The following is a 22,104-nucleotide window of genomic DNA, read 5'->3' as shown; positions in this document are numbered from 1 at the left end:
CTCATCCACCTCACTCCTTCACCACTTGCAGTCATACCAACACAATTCATAAAAACTTGGAATATTGTCTTTTTAGAGAATAATGTAAATGGATTTCATTTACTGGCACGTTATGAATCCTCCAGACCGTTAATTCTTACTGTACAAGAGCTTTTAGTGTGTGTTATTAGTTAAGCTTTGATATATTCGTTCAGTGGTGTCTTTTTTGCCAAATAAGACTAAAAAATTGAAATTTCTTTTCAAATAATATTGGTGGAGCATGCCCTCCCCTCCCCCCACCCCTCCGGCGCTGACGCTCATGTCTGTAATTAGTGCTAAGCGACATCACTGGACACCGGAAGACTGGAAAAGAGTGATTTGGGGTGATGAATTACACTGTACACAGTGGAGATCCGATGGAAAGGTTTAGTTTTGGCGAATTCCTGGAGAACATAACCCGCCATCACCTACAGTATCAACTGTGGAATACAGAGCAGGTTGTGTTATGGTATGGGGATGTTTCGTGGTTAATGTGTGGTCCACTTACTTTGCTCAAGAAAACACTAAATGTGGATGCATTTTGCAGTGCCATGTACTGCGTGCAGTAGAGGAACAGTCTGGTGATGATGATTATTCATATCAGCATGACAAGGCAGCCTGTCATAAAAACAGAATCTGTGAGGCAACTGTTTGTGGGCAATGACATTCATGAAATGGAGTGGCCTCCCCAGAGCCCCAACCTGTACCGAACGGAATATTTTTGGAATGAGAGAATCATCTTCCCTCCAGAACCCAGTGCTCAACACCATTGCCTTCTCTGGTTTCAGCTGTTGATGAAGAATGGGCTGCCATTGCCCCACAGACATTCAGAAACCTCACTGGAAGTGTCCCCAGCAGAGTTCAAGGGATCTTAAAGGCGAAGGTGGACCCACCCTATATTAATATCCACTGATAGCTGTCCAGATACTCTTGATCAGATAGTGTATGGGTGTGTGCAGATGAGCCAGCCGTGCGACCAGCTGCTGGAGGGTTGCAAGTGGAAGGGTGAGGAGACTTCTTGCCACAAGCTCTTCACTTCGCGACTCTCCTACCTCGGCTTCTGCTGCTCCTTCGGCTACCGTGGAGATGTCCGCGTCACCGACAGGTAGGCATTATAACTTACTGCCTGCCGCCTCCAGCACCTATCCTACTGTTCCTGACACACTCTCCCCAAACTGATGTTCCGGCACAGGCTAACATATTGACCTGGAATTAGGATCGGACTTGTATACTTGAAATATTGTAGTCAACACTTAAAATTGCAGCTCACGCCATTTTGTTTTCTTGGGGTATTAATTCTGAATTGATTGAACACCTATATTACCTGCATAGTCGGACATTCCAGACCAATTTTTTCAGTGGTATATACCGCCGCAAGGGAAGCCAGCGTAATCAGAGTCTACGGCTTAAGACCACTCCTAATGCAGAACTGATTTTGTGGACAGTCTGAAACGATTATTATTTTGTGCTGCTTTTCCTGTCGGGAATCGTGCAATGTTACACAGTGAGGTCTTAAAAGGTTATACACTTCCTGCTGAAAAGGTGAAGCACCTGGGAGACGTGGCTGATGTCACTGTAACTTCATACTTGTACACACCAATGGCAGGTATGTAAATGATTAGAGTTGCAATTCTCTGTGGCAGAAAGAGCGGCCTCCAGAGAGCAGTAGTGTTGCTTGTGTTTATTGTTGTTTCCAGGCCTATTAGAGTACATCAGCGTGAGAAACGGAGATGCTGTGTACTCATATGAAACAGCGTAATTAGCATCTGTCAGAGTTGAAAAGGAGCCTCAGTATGGGCCTCAATTTGGCCGTCTGATTGGGTCATTCAGTATGCAGATTTGTGGATGTGACAGTGGCCCAATTTCAGACTACGTGGAGTGTGAGGGTAGGCTCGTACTTGTTGTAAAGGTTCTGGTCGACCACATCTGACCAGCGCTAGGGAGGATCGTCATATTGTGCACCAAGCGCATCATAACCCCTTGACATCTGCACCTATCATTTGACAACAAATAATGGACCCCCTGCAAGGTTTCGTTTTAGCCTCCACCACTGCTTGTAGTCTAGCACCAGCTGAACTAGAGAATTACAGTCCCATGCATAGACTGCCATTAACATCACAACAGAGATGGCTGCCTTTGGAGTCATGCCGTGATGGGCAGCATGAACTGCTGATGAATGGTGTTCCATTGTGTTCAGCAATGGATCGCATTTCTGCACTACCACAGATAACCATTTTCAGCGAGTATGCTGATGACCAAGAGACTGTTCCCATTGTTCCAATGTTTTTGAGAGGCTAGCAGTGTTACTCCTGTTGACACGGAGTGGGAAGCCATTGGGTACAACTTCAGATCATGGCTGGTAGTGATTGCGGAAACTGTGACAGCACAATAATATGTCACAAACATATTGCTTCCTCAGCTCTTACCTCTGGTGCCACAGTACCGTAGTGCAATTTGCAACAGTAGAGTGACCGTCCACACATGGCACATGGCTCTATGTACTGTCAGTGTGATGCTGAGGTACTATTGTGGCCAGCAGGATCCCCAAATCTGTCTTTGGTAGAAGATTTGTGGGACTGGCTCGGATGTCAATCCTGTTCGTGTGCCATTATCAAGGATACCGAGGGCCAGTTGCAACAGTTGTGGGCCAGCTGTACTCAGGAGAGGTACAATGGCTTTATGACACCATCATTAACCGAATAAGTGCATGCGTCCCGGCCAGAGGAGGATCAGAATGATACTCATTGTTTCTAGATTTTGCTCGATTTTGTAATCATCTAAACATCATCAAATACCTTCTCAGTCTGTAAACTTTCATTTTATTTCCTCCTCCCCTTCCTGGCGCTTCCCTTTTTTGTCAGGCAGTGTGTACAAGAAGAGATGAGAGCCAGCGTAAGCAATGCACCTGGCTCAGATTCGATGCTTAGGCAAACATGTTTACATGGACAGACTTAAACGTTTATGATTTTATTACTGTGGCAAAACGACTACCAGTCCAGTCGGGAATGATGTGATATTACGTGGTGAGATGTTATGTATGTAAATAAGTGGAAAATGTCTACAGGCATGATGTACAAAACTCCATATTTCCTTAGACACAAAAGGAGCATTAACTCGAAGTGCTGTACTGTGTACAAAGTAAGAAACATACATTAAGCTCGAAAATACTCTATTCTAAATCGTGAAAGAGTGCCTTATTGAAATTTCCTGGGAGATTAAAATGGTGTGCTGCTCTGGGACTCAGTATTGCTTTCTGCAGGCAATACTCTTACCAAGTGAGCTATTCGGGCACGACTTAACGGCGTGATCTTGTAGCTTAACTGCTGAAAGTACCTTCTCCCACTTTCCAAAAGTCTCAGAGTAAAGCAGAGCTTCTGTCCAGTTGGCAAGAAGGAGAGAGACACGTGGAAGTGAGGCTGTGAGGATGGGCCGAACAGCTCAGTTGCTAAGATCGTTGCCCAAGGAAGGCAAGATGCTGGGTTTCAGTCCCAGAACACCACTCAGTTCCGTCAGGAACTTTCCAAGAAATGTACACTCGACTCCAGAGTGGAACATCCTTTTAATGTCATTCACCATAATCGATGTTTTTGAAAAGCCAGCGACTGTACCAGTCATGATTTCAGTAATAAAACACTGAACCAGTTACTTCTGTTATGCATAGCACGACATGTATTGAGAATTTATTCTCACTTTCAAGTGTAAATAATTGCATTGGTATTTTTCGTGATGTTTGGATGTGAGTTCCGCTTCTCTCACCTCCAGTCGTCTTTTCTTGGGTTTTCTGCAATTGAAAAATCGGAAAATATAAAGTTTGTGATCGTTATTTGCTAATGATAGAAAATAGCACTTTTTTCTGTCTGTTTACATGTAATGTGCCTCCTTAAATGTGAAAAAATCCACATATACGCGAAACATCACTCAAACTGTTTCTTTATTGGTAGATCAAAATGTGGTACAAAGATATTGCAACAGTATGTCTTCTCAAAGAGTTTGGTGCAGTAAGAGATGTCCCATTTCTTGTGGATTACATTATCACTTCCAGTTATCCCTTACAACTTCTGCGCTAACACAACTGGCTATTTAAATTTATGCTTCATATTCTATTTTATACGATTTTGTTTGTAAATATTGAGTGCACTGTATTAAGGAATCAAAATATGCATAGATTTGCTGTAGTATTATATACAGGGCAAACATTTGTAGAAACTAATTTATTTGTATATAGTTTGTCATTGAGGATTTTTTTTTCTTATTGCTTTCTGTGGTATACAAAAATTTCATCTCCTCTACTAGGTCTGTTGTATGAGACTTTACCTTAGAAGCTAGCATAAGGAAAGCCAAACCTACCTTTATAGCATTTGTAGACTCAGAGAAAGCTTTTGACAATGTTGAATGGAACACTCTCTTTCAAATTCTAAAGGAGGCAGATGTAAAATACAGGGAGCGAAAGGCAATTTACAATTTGTACAGAGAGCAGCTGGTACATCCCTGACAAGGTAAGACAGGTGGCTGTACCCTATATTCCAGGTCTGTATGACATTGTCTTTGAACAAGATAACCCAAGATCGGATGTTGCCCGTGCTGTCCTAATCTACCTCAATACAGAGCATATGCGACTATTGGGCTGGCCAGTACATTCACCCACTGAGAACACTTGGTCATGGGTTGCCAAGTGAGAGGTATGCCACCACTTGCCAAACACTGTGACAGATGTATTGAAGTACAGAGTTGAAGCATAATGAAATGACACACCTGTAATTGTCATTCAAGGTAAGTTCGACTTCCGGCCCATCCAGGTCACCGCCATTGTTGCTAGCGGAGGGCACCCTGTATAATGATAAGTCAGCTGCAAATGTAATTCTGTATTGTTCCCATTAAAGTTTAACACGTGAGTAAAACCCCGTTATTTGCTCTGATGGATATCTTAATTTTTCGACCAACAGTGTGGCAATTGTATATATACTCAGTGTGGCAGTAAATGTGCTAAGGACCGGATTTAGCATGCCACCAGTTCTATGTTGCTGTCTGTAACCAAATTAACATTTCCTAAGACTTCAAATTGTTTTACCTCTACAAGGTGTCACTCAACAGCCTCTCCTGAACCTTCGTCGTTGTACTGACGTAGTACCTACAGAGTCCACGTCTGTAGCTGACTGGTCACGGGCTCCGAGTGCCGTGGAGAGGATTCAAGTTCAATTTCCGGCACTGCCACGATATTTACCTTGCCGGGAGTACTGAAAGTGGACCTGATAAGTCTCGTGATGCCAATTTAGGAACTATTTCAGTGAGAAGTAGCGGCTATAGGGTCTGAGAGGCTGTCAACAACCAGGAGAGCTGCGTGCTGACAATACACCCCCTGTACTGCTTCTGGATGACTATATAGCACCGGATGACACGGTAGTTAGTCAGCATTAAATGGTCCATCAGTCTGTCTTCGGCAGGTGAGCGGCGAGGACGTCTTGTTTGTGTTCCATCTGCAGAGTCGCGAGCATGTGTAGTTGGTTTACTTCGTCGTCACAACTAGTACTCGAGTCCATTGACATTGAGTTGCTATGGCTCATTCTTAGAGAAAATCCATCAAGCTCAGCTTCCAACTCGACTGTAATCGAAAGCTTTATCCGCTTTATCAACATCGACTTACACAGATCCCGTTAGGTGAATCGACGCAACCCCCTACCATTACAGCCCTTCCCCTCAGTTACACAGGGCTGACGTGGTCGATCATCATGGCAGACAGCGGACCACTTGGAAGACAGGGAACATCAGACTGCACAACCCTAGCAAACTTAGGATTGACCAAACCATGACAGAGTCGTCTCAGATTAAGGGAGGTCGCCCATCAATTTCGGAGGGAGATACAGATGAGAGAATGGAATTCGACAAAGGGTTGTACTGACCTTTGCTTTTCTCCCTGAAGATGATGCCGTGAAGGAAACACACATCATTCAGACATGGAGACCCGTCTTGGCAAACAGAGGGCGCTGAGGAAACATAAAAAGCTATGCTGTACACGCTCTGATGAGTGCTGAGTGCCTCCAGCTGACAGCCGGACGGCCAACAACACAGGAAACATGAACGACACAGGCTCTTACGCACCTGTTGCCTTTCCTGACTTGGACACGGCTCTTTCTGGTCCGTCAGGCGAACATATCTTGGGTACAGCACCCATCACCGTTACACAGCAGGAAGCGACTGAGGTTGTCACCTTGGGCAGATGACACTGAGGAACACTCTGTATCTGACATGGTATGTGAGAGGGGGGGGGGTGTCTTGTCATATCTCAGCCCCTCCTGAGTAGCAGCAGACGACAGTTTGGACGTAGCCTGTACGTGACAGGCAACAACATTTATGGCGACACTGACGGCGGTCCTCATTGCAGCAGATGATCTACAGGCCTATCGCTTAGTGACCATCAATGTTAAAACCATTAAGACATGTACGAAATTGTCGCTACTCCAAGTCATACCAGGCATCGACACTGTCTTTCTCTAAGAGGTCTACGTCGACTATTTCTGTTGTATGTATGGCTATACTGCTCATATGTCCTCTCATACCTCGCCAACCAACAGCAGTGTTGCAGTTCCCCTCAGGGAGGGCCTCAAGGTAGACGAAGTGAGATGTCTCCCTGACACTACAGGAATGGCCGTAATGGTGCTAGGCGTCCAGTTTATGAATGTGTACGCCCCTTCCAGAACAAAACGACATCTCTAATGACCACTCCTCTTAGCAGAAGGAGTAGCATTGCTCTTTCAGGTAGGCACGACTGCTTGGTACTAGGGAGCGATTTCAGTAGCGTTCAGGCGCCCACCTGTCACCTGCCACGCCATTCATCTTGCCCCAAACTTGGGGCACTCAACCGCGACTTCAAGCTGATAGATATATGGGAAAATATCCATGGAAATTGGCTGGAATTCAGTCATTTTACAGGTCTCTCGTCTAGCCACATTGATAGGCAACAGTGAGTGACGCAGAGGTGTAGCCTGTGCCTTTTCAGATAACGAGTCATATACATGTGCTGTTACCCTTAGTCGCCAACTGGTGTGGCGCAACCTCCATTCCTGGAAGCTCATCTCACTTCTATGATCACCTTGCTTTCCAGATAGTCAGCATTCCATCGAGGACGCATGGAGTACGTGCGTCCGCCACCTCCCAACACATCCAACGTCGATCAGTTGGTGGTTAAATTGCAATAAGCTGGCCCTACAAGGAACCTTGATTACGACTTGCGACTGCGAGACTGCGGCTTGGAGGCGACACAACCTAGATTTTTGTTTCACCATCCTTAGTGAATGTCCCCCTCTGCCACCAACACTGGAATGACGGATGGCAGTCCACTGTGTGAAAGCATAAATCTTAGCTCATACCTACCGTCACCTAGAAGCGACGATCGTCCGAGCGCGAACACACGACACAGTAGCAAAAGAATGACCCATCAAGTACCACGTCATTCGAGAATGTAAAAATCGACGACAGGCACTAATACAGGTCATCACTATTACAGACAGTCGCCACCTCACCACGCAGCCTGGTATTGGTGCAGCCTTCTTCAGCTGTTACGCTAAACTCTATTTGACTCAATATGATGTTGACAGGTGTTAAAAAAATGGTTCAAATGGCTCTGAGCACTATGGGACTTAGCATCTGAGGTCATCAGTCCCCTAGAACTTAAAAGCTAACTAACCTAAGGACACCACACACGTCCATGCCCGAGGATGGATTCGATCCTGCGACCGTAGCAGTCGCGCGGTTCCGGACTGAAGCGCCTAGAACCGTTCGGCCACTTCGGCCTGCCTGTTGACAGGTGTCTCACAACTAGTTAACGGTACTATTCCGTAGGATTTTCAACTGAGTTGTTGGACAAATTACAGAAGGAGAATTTATCGACACCATAGATATAGGAGTGTCAAACAATTGTCCTGGCCGCGACAGACTCCCCGTGGAGTTTTATAGATCGTTTTAGTATTTACTGGCTTCCAAGTTGACAGATATCCGTTAGCTTATGTCCCCCACGGTGCCGCTTCCCACAACTTTCGTCGAAGGAATGATTATACCAGTCCACAAAACGACAGGTGGCGCTCGAGTACGTGATTACCACTTACTGAGATACCTCAAGTGTGACATGAAGATATTCGTCAGATCGATAGTGACCCATATATGGCCGGCCCTGCCACACATCATCTCACCAGATCAGGCTTCCCTAAAAGGCATCAATAACACAGCACAGCACTGTGTCGATACTGTGGCATAATAGCTCTAGCGAGGGCACACTGCATCCCAGGAGTACTGGCGTCACTAGATTTTAGCCAGGCTTTTGATTGGGTGGATCATGTGTAACACATGCAATACCCACAACAATTCATAGACATCATGATGCACCTCCTCCAGTGGGTGATCTCCTAGTTACTCGTCAGTGGACATCATGCAGGCCATCCCGATTTCCAAATCGTTGAGTCAGGGCTGCCCCTGTCGACCTAACTCAATGCCCTGGCACTGGAAATGGAACTGATCCTCTCTGGCCTCCATCAGTGCCTCACTGGGCTAACGTTATGTGGCATCACATTTTGCTGTATAGCATATGCAGACGATTTGGTGCTCATGCTCCGCAATGGTAATGATGTAACCATCACACTAGAATGGATTGCCACATATGGTATAGCTTCTGGCATCTATCTCAATGTCACCAAACTGGTCACCTCAGAAAGGTTGACCCCAGCGTGTGTAGACCGCCTATAACTTAGTGTTACTATCAGATGCATCTATCTAAATGTCACCAAATTGGTTACCTCAGAAGGGTTGACCCCAGCGTGTGTAGATCCCCTATACCTTAGTGGTACTATCAGATGCCTTGGAGTAGAGTTTCACAATGACATACGATGCACTGCAGCCCTTTACTACCGCTACTTGTTACAACGAATTTGGGTCAAGATCGCCAACCTTCATCTATGAATGCTCAACATTCTTCGAAGGATGCACTTTGTCAACATTTTTGTAACATCACACATTCCATGCATAGTGCATGTACTTCCATTACCATTACTGATGGCTTGGCATATATTAGCGGCATTTGGAGCCTACCGGCATGCTCTTCTAAATCAGTTATAAATTGCTGAAACTTCCCTCAGATGAAGGAGGGTTTTGGCCTAGTCCAAATCCACACAAAACAGTGGCCTTTTAATCAGCTCCCACATCAAGCTGTGGCGCCACCACCCAGAAAATTTGACAGGTTTGCTGCTGGAGTCCCTGGTTCCACCCTCCCTCATGCCCCTACTTATGTTGAAAGATATTCCCTTGCACTTCTACTATTTTGGTCACTTTCTCCTTGAACACAGTTATGTCCACATCACATGACCAGAAACAAAACAAGCGACGGCGCAGGAGCTGTATAGAGTTCTACAACGAAGGTGTCCACCAAATGTCGTGGAGGCAAGGAACTCTCATGTTAGCTGAACGGTGGTATGATGGGCGGTACATGCAGTTACACTGGATGCAAATATCCAATCAACATGTTACATCACAGTTAACAGTAAACAGGTCACTTGATCGCGCCTCCACAGGTGAAATATGGTGGACTCGCCTCTATGTGTGAATTGTGGAGTAACGGACATGGACAAGCAGTATATCTGCTGTGGTGCAGCAGAAGACATGTGGCACTTGGTGCGACAAATTTTGGTGTATCTTCTACGAATGACCTCAGAACATATCACACCACAACTTCTATTTCTTCCAGATGAAATGTATTTCCTGTGGGTCCAAGAGCACATGAAGAAATACTCATTTCACAATGGCCCTAAAGATGTATTGGACTTTTAGGACTACCTACCAGATCATCATTGTAGGATTATATGGAACCCAAAGTACAGGCAATATTTTTCTTATTACTTAGGAAGCTCCCTATGTGACCTTCCATACAGCTGGATCATCAACAGATAGGAGACGATACCATTGACTGAGCTGACAAGAACACAATTGGCTATTGGTGGAATAACCTACGACTTTTACGAAGACATACCTGGATAATCAAGCGCAATTAGAGCAGCGGCTCATGCTTCTGCGTCATGCTACGCAGCACATTTACGTTTCCCCGTATATTAAGTCGGTGTAGCATAGTCCTGGGTTTGTTTTATTTACTCAGTGCACAATGTGGTGCTAGTAGCATGTATTTTAGTTAGGGTAAAAAATAAAATAAAAAGAGGCCCACTATTGATTTCCTCTCACCATTCCTAATTCCTTCGCAGCAAGGGGGACAGCCTGACCAGGTCTCGGTTTATGACTCCTGCTGACTCGACCTCTTCCCCTCGTGCCGCCTACTTTAAACATCAAAAAAAGGTTTGTCAGGGACAGTGTGTGCAGCTCATTGGAAAAAGTACCCAGAGACCTAGTATATAGACTTCTATGAAAAAGACAATGGCCTTAATATACACTACTGGCCATTAAAACTGCTACACCACGAAGATGACGTGCTACAGACGCGAAATTTAACCGACAGGGAGAAGATACTGTGATATGCAAATGATTAGCTTTTCAGAGCGTCCACGCAAGGTTGGCTCCGGTGGCGACACCTACAACGCGCTGACATGAGGAAAGTTTCCAACCGATTTCTTATACACAAACAGCAGTTGACCGGCGTTGCCTGGTGAAACGTTGTTGTGATGCCTCGTGTAAGGAGGAGAAATGCGTACCATCACGTTTCCGACTTTGACAAATGTCGGATTGCAGCCTATCGCGATTGCGGTTTATCTTATCTCGACATTGCTGCTCACGTTGGTCGAGATCCAATGACTGTTAGCAGAATGTGGAATCGGTGGGTTCAGGGGGGTAATACGGAACGCCGTGCTGGATCCCAACGGCCTAGCAATCGAGATGACAGGCATCTTATCCCTATGGCTGTAACGGATCGTGCAGCCACGTCTCGATCCCTGAGTCAACAGATGGGGACGTTTGCAAGACAACAACCGTCTGCACCAACAGTTCGACGACGTTTGCAGCAGCATGAACTATCAGCTCGGAGACCATGGCTGCGGCTGCCCTTGACGCTGCATCACAGGCAGGAGTGCCTGCGTGGTGTACTCAACGACGAACCTGGGTGCACGAATGGCAAAAGGTCATTTTTTCGGATGAATCCAGGTTCTGTTTACAGCATCATGATGGTCGCATCCATGTTTGGCGACATCGCGGTGAACGCACATTGGAAGCGTGTATTCGTCATCGCCATACTGGCGTATCACCCGGCGTGATGGTATTGGGAGCCATTGGTTACACGTCTCGGTCACCTCTTGTTCGCATTGACGGCACTCTGAACAGTGGACGTTACATTTCAGATGTGTTACGATCCCTGTGAAACCTTACATTTCAGCAGGATAATGGACGACCGCATGTTGCAGGTCCTGTACGGGCCTTTCTGGATACAGAAAATGTTCGACTGCTGCCCTGTCCAGCACATTCTCCAGGTCTCTCACCAATTGAAAACGTCTGGTCAATGGTGGCCGAGCAACTGGCTCGTCACAATACACCAGTCACTACTCTTGAAGAACTGTGGTATCGTGTTGAAGCTGCATGGTCAGCTGTATCTGTACACGCCATCAATGCCCAGTCGTATCAAGGCCGTTATTACGGCCAGAGGCGGTTGTTCTGGGTACTGATTTCTCAGGATGTATGCACCCAAATTGCGTGAAAGTGGAATCACATGTCAGTTCTAGTATAATCTGTTTGTACAATGAATACCCGTTTATCATCTGCATTTCTTCTTGGTGTAGCAATGTAAATGGCCAGTAGTGTATTTTGTGTGAAGCTCACCTAAAAACCTCACTTTAACGTATTTTATGAGGAATCCACCGAAAATGACTGGTATTTCTTCATGTGCAATTGGGGTGTCGGTCCACCTCCAATTCATAAAAATGGAATCATCATTTAGGTTCCACGCCCAGAGCTATATCTTCTATCCAAAATGAATTTTCACTCTGCAGCAGAGTGTGTACTGATTTGAAACTTGCTGCTAGATTCAAGCTGTGTGCCAGACCAGCATTCGAACATAGCCCATCCTCACTGCTTTATTTCCACCAGTACCTCACTTGTACCTTCCAAACTTCATTGAAACTCTCCTGGATACCTTATGAGACTTGCGCTACTGGAACATAGGGTCTTGCGCAGATATGACTTATCCACAGCCTGGGTGAAGTTTGGAATGGAGGAGAAGAGGTACTGATGTAAATAAAGTTATGAGGAGGGTCAGTCGATACAGCACTTGCTCATGAAAGGCAAAGGATCCGAGTTCGATCCCCAGTCTGCCGCAGAGTTAAAATCTGCCAGTAACTTTCAGATCAGCGCACACTTCTTTGGAGGGTAATATTTCTTCCTGGAATCAATTCTCCAATGGATAAATCATTTCTCTGCAACATCCTTTCTTCCATGAGAGCTAGTCCCTCAAGGTATGCATGTGGACTTGTGTGAAGCTGGAATGTGGGAGATGTACTGGTGGAAATAAAGTGGTGAGGGTGGTTCGTGAGTTATGCTTGGGTAGCTCTGTCAGTATCGCACTTGTGCACGAAGGGCAAAGGTCGCATGTTCAAGTCTCTGTCCAGCAAACAGTTTTAATCTGCCAGGAAGTTTTATTTCTTGTGGCAATCATCCAAACACGAGTCATCCAAAGCCATGTCAATGTTTCATGTTCACTAAAGAGTAAATTAATTTGAAAGCAGTTTTGAAGATGAGACCTGAGTAGTGGCGCTGTGGCAGATACTGAACATTGAAGGTGGCAGTGAGCCACAGTGCTGCGTGTTCTGTTGCAGATCTGGAAAGGCACAGGTGGTTCGCTCCAAACAGTACCTGCACTACACGCGCTACTACAGCCACCGCATGGGCCTCACTGCGCTGCTCAACCCACAGCTACACGACTACTGGGTCAACTCACTCTTCTCCAGTGGCGTCAGGGTGCGTACTACTCCACATTTCAGCCTCATAATAGGACCACCTACGTCCAGCACAGCATAACTTTGGTTGTGTATGTAGGAGTGGGGTTTCTAGAAAGGGTCAGCAGCGTTTCAATCACAATAAAAAGGCAAGGGCTTAGCTGGGTCATCAGCACTAGGCTGGAAGTGTCTTACATGATGCTACTTTAGACATGATTGCTGCTGTCTCAGCAGCAGCTGACTGTCACGGTTGTACAACACTGTTGCCTGAGGCTGTAGTGCCTGGGGCATTTGAGTCAGGGAGGCACAGGTAATACTGAACCCCAGACCTCAGTGCACAACCAGCAGCCGATTAACCAATAACAGCTTCCCAGCAGATTCTGAATGGATAGATTGGCTCTGAGCACTATGGGACTTAACTTCTAAAGTCATCAGTCCCCTAGAACGTAGAACTACCTAAACCTAACTAACCTAAGGACATCACACACATCCATGCCCGAGGCAGGATTCGAACCTGCGACCGTAGCGGTTGCGCGGTTGCAGACTGTAGCGCCTAGAACCGCTCGGCCACCCCGGCCGGCTAATGGATAGATTATCCAGCCGCATGGGGCTGAACAGCTCAGTCCCAATCAATGCCAAATGCATCACACGACAGCTGTCTGAGTACAGTGACCATGTGGCTCAGTTGAATGGCGTGTGGCAAATGGTGGAAGGTTACAGAGTCGGACAACTCTACACCTAATGCTGGCTAATCATATATAAATAATGCCTTGTTGAGAGAGTGTTCTGCTGTCAGCCATAATATCAGCTAGTGGTGGTTGGCATAACGCTGAATTATCGCCTTGTGTGATGGCTTGCTATAAGACCATTGCAATATTGGTAGCGATCAGTGCACCAGTACTGTAATCAGCTGTGAGGGTACTACAGCAGTAGGTGTGAGAAGTGTGTGTGACTGCATAAGTGTGAGCAGTTGCAGAATGCAGCGGTTGGCAACAGTTTTACATGTTCGAAATTTCGTACCGAATGTTGGAAACCGATCCATTACTGATTTTCACTTTCTCCACTGTCGCCTCAATGGTGTTAAGTCTGTCTCCACGCACGAGGACTGATTCACAGTTAGATGGTTTGCCACTACATTTTCTTGTCATCCACACTTGTTTATATCTGCACCAGCTAACCACTGTGTTATATGATAGTGCATCATTGCCGTACACTTCTACTAACTCAGCATCGATTGTTGTTGCATTATCCACGTCGAGTGCAGAAAACGAATTGCCACATGAAACTCCTTTTATCAAAATGGTGCACCGAGCAGGATGACACAGTGGTTAGCACACTGGAGTTGTATTCGGGAGGATGACGGTTCAAACCTGCATCCAGCCATCCTGATTTAGGTTTTCCATGATTTCCCTAAATTGCTTAAGGAAAATGCCGGAGTGGATCCTTCGAAAGGGCATGCCCACTTTCCTTCTCCATCGTTCCCCAATCCGATAAGTTTTCGTCATGATAATTAACACTTTATGACTGCACCTCGTACATCACAACAATACATCATAGTAGTAGACAACAGTTGCTTTAGATTGTTTGAGGAAGAAAGGCAAATACAGTTTAAGACCAAAAAAAAGACGAATCTCGACGGACTTATGTACAATGGTCACAAACTGATATTCATACAAGTGTCGACTGAAAATACAAGACTGAAAACTTTGGCAGCTGATGGATGAATGTGTGACTCTGCAGCGCAATTTCACCACACAGGTGGCAGGTATAGTAAACAGGGTACATGTTGCGAAGTTTCACTACACAGGTGGCAGGGATATTAAACAGGGGACATGTCGATACCAGAGCACAAAGACTATTTCATTTTGTGCACTCAGCTGGACATTATGCTTTACAGACAGGAGCGTGAACAGTATACACAGATGCCAGCATTTGAGAGAGGACGTTAGTTGGGCTCAAAGAAGCCGGTTGGAGAAATCGGCGAAACGCTCGACATTTGAGTAGGGGGATGTCACCATTTGACAATGTTGGCAGGAATGGGTGTACCATGACCGAACACAGTGTCAAGAAGGAAGTGGTCGATCTAAAGAGGTGACAGAATTTGAGGACCGAGGTACTCAAAGCCCTGGATTCGTTATTGCCACCGATCTGATGTGCAGTGGGTGCTTCGGTGAGATCAAGGCGCCACTTGCGCTGACTACCAACCTGTGTACGCCAAAGAGCCCGTTTGCAGTGATGTTCAGCACATTCAGTCTCGAATCTCATTGACGGGAGTAGAATTGTCTTCAGTGCTGAATCACGCTTCAAATTGAGCTCACATGTCTGGAGACAGCCTAGACAGCAGTGGGACACCCACCTGACTGTCGCCTGCCACACAGCCCCACAACCAGGTGTGATGGTGTGGGTGCCATTTCATCGCAGGACTCCGTTGGTTGTTATCTGATGCACCCTTACAGCACAACTGTACGTCGACAATATTCTATGCCCCATTTTGTTGCTCTTCATGGCAAACCATCGTTATATTTCAGCACGATTATGCTCCGCCACCCCCCCCCCCCTCCCCCCCATAGACGGTGGCAGTTTCTATTGTTATATACGTGCTTGCCAAGCCCTGCCTTGACCAGCAAGGTTGCCAGATCTCTCCCCAGCTGAGAATGTTTGGAACATTATGGGCAGGGCTGTAAAACCAGCTTGGGACTTTGACGATCCAATACGCCAGTTGGGCAGAATTTGGAACGATATGCATCAGGAGGACTTCCATGACTCTGTCAATCAACGTCCCATTTCGATACAAACACATCAGAAAAAAGTTCGCATCACCTTGGTTCCGAGAGTTCCGGAACCAGTGTGGATATTGGAATGTTGTTGGTGTGGTCTTCAGTCCTGAGACTGGTTTGATGCAGCTCTCCATGCTACTCTATCCTGTGCAAGCTTTTTCATCTCCCAGTACCTACTGCAACCTACATCCTTCTGAATCTGCTTAGTGTATTCATCTCTTGGTCTCCCCCTACGATTTTTACCCTCCACGCTGCCCTCCAATACTAAATTGGTGATCCCTTGATGCCTCAGAACATGTCCTACCAACCGATCCCTTCTTCTGGTCAAGTTGTGCCACAAACTTCTCTTCTCCCCAATTCTATTCAATACTTCCTCATTAGTTATGTGATCTACCCATCTAATCTTCAGCATTCTTCTGTAGCACCACATTTCGAAAGCTTCTATTCTCTTCTTGTCCAAACTATTTATCGTCCATGTTTCACTTCCATACATGGCTACACTCCATACAAATACTTTCAGAAATGACTTCCTGACACTTAAATCAATACTGGATGTTAACAAATTTCTCTTCTTCAGAAACGCTTTCCTTGCCATTGCCAGCCTACATTTTATATCCTCTCTACTTCGACCATCATCAGTTATTTTGCTCCCCAAATAGCAAAACTCCTTTACTACTGTAAGTGTCTCATTTCCTAATCTAATTCCCTCAGCATCACCCGACTTAATTAGACTACATTCCATTATCCTTGTTTTGCTTTTGTTGATGTTCATCTTATATCCTCCTTTCAAGACACTGTCCATTCCATTCAACTGCTCTTCCAAGTCCTTTGCTGTCTCTGACAGAATTACAATGTCATCGGCAAACCTTAAAGTTTTTATTTCTTCTCCATGAATTTTAATACCTACTCCGAATTTTTCTTTTGTTTCCTTTACTGCTTGCTCAATATACAGATTAAACAACATCGGGGAGAGGCTACAACCCTGTCTTACTCCCTTCCCAACCACTGCTTCCCTTTCATGTCCCTCGACTCTTATAACTGCCATCTGGCTTCTGTAAAAATTGTAAATAGCCTTTCGCTTCCTGTATTTTACCCCTGCCACCTTTAGAATTTGAAAGAGAGTATTCCAGTCAACATTGTCAAAAGCTTTCTCTAAGTCTACAAATGCTAGAAACGTAGGTTTGCCTTTCCTTAATCTTTCTTCTAAGATAAGTCGTAAGGTCAGTATTGCCTCACGTGTTCCAGTGTTTCTACGGAATCCAAACTGATCTTCCCCGAGGTTGGCTTCTACTAGTTTTTCCATTCGTCTGTAAAGAATTCGTGTTAGTATTTTGCAGCTATGACTTATTAAGCTGATAGTTCGGTAATTTTCACATCTGTCAACACCTGCTTTCTTTGGGATTGGAATTATTATATTCTTCTTGAAGTCTGAGAGTATTTCGCCTGTTTCATACATCTTGCTCACCAGATGGTAGAGTTTTGTCAGGACTGGCTCTCCCACGGCCGTCAGTAGTTCCAATGGAATATTGTCTACTCCGGGGGCCTTGTTTCGACTCAGGTCTTTCAGTGCTCTGTCAAACTCTTCACGCAATATCATATCTCCCATTTCATCTTCATCTACATCCTCTTCCATTTCCATAATATTGTCCTCAAGTACATCGCCCTTGTATAGACCCTCTATATACTCCTTCCACCTTTCTGCTTTCCCTTCTTTGCTTAGAACTGGGTTTCCATCTGAGCTCCTGATATTCATACAAGTCGTTCTCTTATCTCCAAAGGTCCCTTTAATTTTCCTGTAGGCGGTATCTATCTTACCCCTAGTGAGATAGGCCTCTACATCCTTACATTTGTCCTCTAGCCATCCCTGCTTAGCCATTTTGCACTTCCTGTCGATCTCATTTTTGAGACGTTTGTATTCCTTTTTGCCTGTTTCACTTACTGCATTTTTATATTTTCTCCTTTCATCAATTAAATTCAATATTTCTTCTGTTACCCAAGGATTTCTACTAGCCCTCGTCTTTTTACCTACTTGATCCTCTGCTGCCTTCACTACTTCATCCCTCAAAGCTACCCATTCTTCTTCTACTGTATTTATTTCCCCCATTCCTGTCAATTGTTCCCTTATGCTCTCCCTGAAACTCTGTACAACCTCTGGTTCTTTCAGTTTATCCAGGTCCCATCTCCTTAAATTCCCACCTTTTTGCAGTTTCTTCAGTTTTAATCTACAGGTCATAACCAATAGATTGTGGTCAGAGTCCACATCTGCCCCTGGAAATGTCTTACAATTTAAAACCTGGTTCCTAAATCTCTGCCTTACCATTATATAATCTATCTGATACCTTTTAGTATCTCCAGGGTTCTTCCATGTATACAACCTTCTTTCATGATTCTTAAACCAAGTGTTAGTTATGATTATGTTGTGCTCTGTGCAAAATTCTACCAGGCGGCTTCCTCTTTCATTTCTGTCCCCCAATCCATATTCACCTACTATGTTTCCTTCTCTCCCTTTTCCTACACTCGAATTACAGTCACCCATGACTATTAAATTTTCGTCTCCCTTCACAATCTGAATAATTTCTTTTATTTCATCATACATTTCTTCAATTTCTTCGTCATCTGCAGAGCTAGTTGGCATATAAACTTGTACTACTGTAGTAGGTGTGGGCTTCGTATCTATCTTGGCCACAATAATGCGTTCACTATGCTGTTTGTAGTAGATTACCCGCATTCCTATTTTCCTATTCATTATTAAACCTACTCCTGCATTACCCCTATTTGATTTTGTGTTTATAACCCTGTAGTCACCTGACCAGAAGTCTTGTTCCTCCTGCCACCGAACTTCACTAATTCCCACTATATCTAACTTCAACCTATCCATGGAATAGAGATCAAAATAAACATCATTTCCGCCCTTTCTATTGCTCATGAAAACAACACATTGCATGTTGTTCCAACATACAGTGAGACCTTCAGAGGTGGTGATACAGATTGCTGTACAGACCAGTACCTCTAATACTTAGTAGCATGTCCTCTTTCATTGATGCATGCCTGTATTCGCCATGGCACACTATCCACAAGTTCATCAAGGCACTGTTGGTCCAGATTGTCCCACTCAATGGCGACTCGGCATAGATCCCTCAGAGTGGTTGGTGGGTCACGTCGTCCATAAACAGCTCTTTTCAATTTCTCCCAGGCATGTTCGGTAGCTTTCATGTCTGGAGAATATGCAGGCCACTAGTCGAGCGATGTCGTTATCCTAAAGGAAGTCATTCACAAGATGTGGACGATGGGGGTGCGAATTGTCTTCCATGAAGTCGAATGCCTCGCTAATATGCTGCCAATATGATTCAGCTATCAGTCGGAGGAAGGTGTTCACGTATCGTACAGCCGTTATGGCACCTTCCAAGACCACCAGCGGCGTACGTCGGCCCCACATAATGCCACCCCAAAACAACAAGGAACCTCCACCTTGCTGTGCTCGCTGGACTGTGTGTGTAAGGCGTTCAGCATGACCGGATTGCCTTCCAACACGTCTCCTACGATTGTCTGGTTGAAGGCTATGCGACATTCATCGGTGAAGAGAACGTGATGCCAATCTTGAGCGGTCCATTCGGCATGCTGCTGGGGTCATCTGTACCGCGCTGCATGGTGTCTTGGTTGCAAAGATGGACCTCGCCATGGATGTCAGGAGTGAAGTTGTGCATCATGCAGCCTATTGCGCACATTTTGAGTCGCAACACGACGTCCTATGGCTGCACGAAAAGCGTTATTCAACATGGTGGCGTTGCTGTCAGGGTTCCTCCGAGCTGTAATCCATAGGCAGCGGTCATCCACTGCAGTAGTAGCCCATGGGCGGCCTGAGCGAGGTACATCATCGACAGTTCCTGTCTCTCTGTATCTCCTCCGTGCTTTGATTCACTCTGTGGGGCCTGGACACTTCCCTTGTTGAGAGCCCTTCCTGGCACAAAGTAAAATTGGGGATGTGATCGAACCGCGGTATTGACCGTGTAGGCATAGTTAACTACAGACTACGAGAGCCGTGTAACTCCTTTCTGGTGGAATCACTGGAATTGGCCAGTTGTCAGACCCCCTCCGTCTAGTAGGCGCTGCTCATGCATGGTTGTTTAAATCTTTGGCCGGGTTTAGTGACATCTCTGAACAGTCAAAGGAACTGTGTCTGTAATACAATATCCACAGTCAACGTCTATCTTCAGGAGTTCTGGGAACCGGGGTGATGCAAAAAAAATTTTTGATGTGTGTATATACACTCAGCGTGTTCGGTCAGAGGGTTAGCTGCCCTCTGTAATAAGAAGAAGTGACTGCATCAACAATGAACTTCAACGAGTGTCATGGGACGTCCGCCCCGAACAAATGTAACGAACAATAACGAACAAAATGAGATAAAAAAGTGATCAGCGTGATTGACTGTCTTGTCCGGATCCAGGATCGATTCCCGGTACTGCCAGGATTTTTCCTTCGTGGGTGGTCTGGAACGGGGCCACACACGGTCGTGATTCAAGAAAAACGTACAAAACTGAAGCTGAAACGCATCCACACTCAGCACTACTGCACAAAAATTTGCGACTGCACAAATTATTTCACACACTCTAGCGTTTTTGGTCCTCATTGACTGGCCTTGTTACACTATCGACTTAGTCCAGCTTTTACATATTGTAAGACTGACATTTGTGTAAATTTTACCTAACAATTTACTGAATTTTAACGTTATGCAATAAACAATTACTTCATTGTATTCGTCAGGCCTTCTGACCAGGAAACTAAAGTACTTATAAGGGTTAAATCCGGATCGAATTGCCAAAGTAACTAGCTTTATCTTAACGTTTACCAAAGTCTCTTTTCTTTCATTACCCTCAGAGGCACGTTTAAACTAATAATGTCAACGAGATAACTGGGGACGTAATAGTCCAGTCAGTAGAGAACAAGAAAGGTCGAATATCGGGAATAGTTTGTATAGTCGGAATTTTTTTTACAGTGGTAAGTAGGAGTGTCACGAACAACATACTATAAATCTTACGTTAAATTTCCTACAAAAAGGTTTTCTTCATTTTTGTCTGTAGAACTAATAGTTTGCGCGTGGCGAACGAGAGCATATGAAAATATCGCATGTTGTTGATATAGAATTACGGGGCACAGGTAGGGGCAGCTGAATTACGCTATACATGAACAAGACACTCTGACATTTATATGTTTGTAGTGATTTTCGTCTTTGTGCGCTTTTAGCCCTTTTGTTCCCATGCCTGGGGCATTTGAGTCAGGGAGGCACAGGTAATACTGAACCCCAGACCACAGTGCACAACCAGCAGCCGATTAACCAATAACAGCTTCCCAGCAGATTCTGAATGGATAGATTGGCTCTGAGCACTATGGGACTTAACTTCTAAAGTCATCAGTCCCCTAGAACTTAGAACTACCTAAACCTAACTAACCTAAGGACATCACACATATCCATGCCCGAGGCAGGATTCGAACCTGCGACCGTAGTGGTCGCGCGGTTCCAGACTGTAGCGCCTAGAACCGCTCGGCCACCCCGGCCGGCTAATGGATAGATTATCCAGCCGCATGGGGCTGAACAGCTCAGTCCCAATCAATGCCAAATGCATCACATGACAGCTGTCTGAGTACAGTGACCATGTGGCTCAGTTGAATGGTGTGTGCCAAATGGTGGAAGGTTACAGAGTAAGGCAACTCTACACCTAATGCTGACTAATCATATATAAATAATGCCTTGGTGAGAGAGTGTTCTGCTGTCAGCTATAATATCAGCTAGTGGTGGTTGGCTTAACGCTGAATTATCGCCTTGTGTGATGGCTTGCTATAAGACCATTGCAATATTGGTAGCGATCAGTGCACCAGTACTGTAATCGGCTGTGAGGATACTACAGCAGTAGGTGTGAGAAGTGTGTGTGACTGGTGTGTCACACTGCAACATTTCCGCTGGTACCTCAGTCCAGTTGACTTACTGCGTAAGTGTGAGCAGTTGCAGAATGCAGCGGTTGGCAACAGTTTTACATGTTCGAAATTTCGTACTGAATGTTGGAAACCGATCCATTACTGATTTTCACTTTCTCCACTGTCGCCTCAATGGTGTTAAGTCTGTCTCCACGCATGAGGACAGATTCACAGTTAGATGGTTTGCCACTACATTTTCTTGTCATCCACACTTGTTTATATCCGCACCAGCTAACCACTGTGTTATATGATAGTGCATTATTGCCGTACACTTCTACTAACTCAGCATCGATTGTTGTTGCATTATCCACGTCGAGTGCAGAAAACGAATTGCCACATGAAACTCCTTTTATCAAAACGATGCACTGAGCAGGATGGCACAGTGGTTAGCACACTGGAGATGTATTCGGGAGGATGACGGTTCAAACCTGCAT

The 22,104-nt window shown here is 45.2% G+C and overlaps 1 protein-coding gene across 1 annotated transcript in view; it reads left to right on the top strand.

Moving 5' to 3' along the window:
- LOC124593940 (sodium channel protein Nach-like) overlaps nt 1-22,104 on the top strand; it is a 273,902-nt gene that overhangs the window by 151,961 nt on the left and 99,837 nt on the right. Inside the window, exons 6-7 of the mRNA XM_047132290.1 lie at nt 978-1,123; nt 12,804-12,945. Of these exons, the coding sequence (XP_046988246.1) occupies nt 978-1,123; nt 12,804-12,945 (288 nt within the window). The remainder of the gene's footprint in view (nt 1-977; nt 1,124-12,803; nt 12,946-22,104) is intronic.

This window comes from Schistocerca americana, chromosome 2 (genome assembly GCF_021461395.2).
Source record: "Schistocerca americana isolate TAMUIC-IGC-003095 chromosome 2, iqSchAmer2.1, whole genome shotgun sequence".
Classification (NCBI taxonomy): domain Eukaryota; kingdom Metazoa; phylum Arthropoda; class Insecta; order Orthoptera; family Acrididae; genus Schistocerca; species Schistocerca americana.
This window is presented reverse-complemented; position numbering and strand designations above follow the sequence as displayed.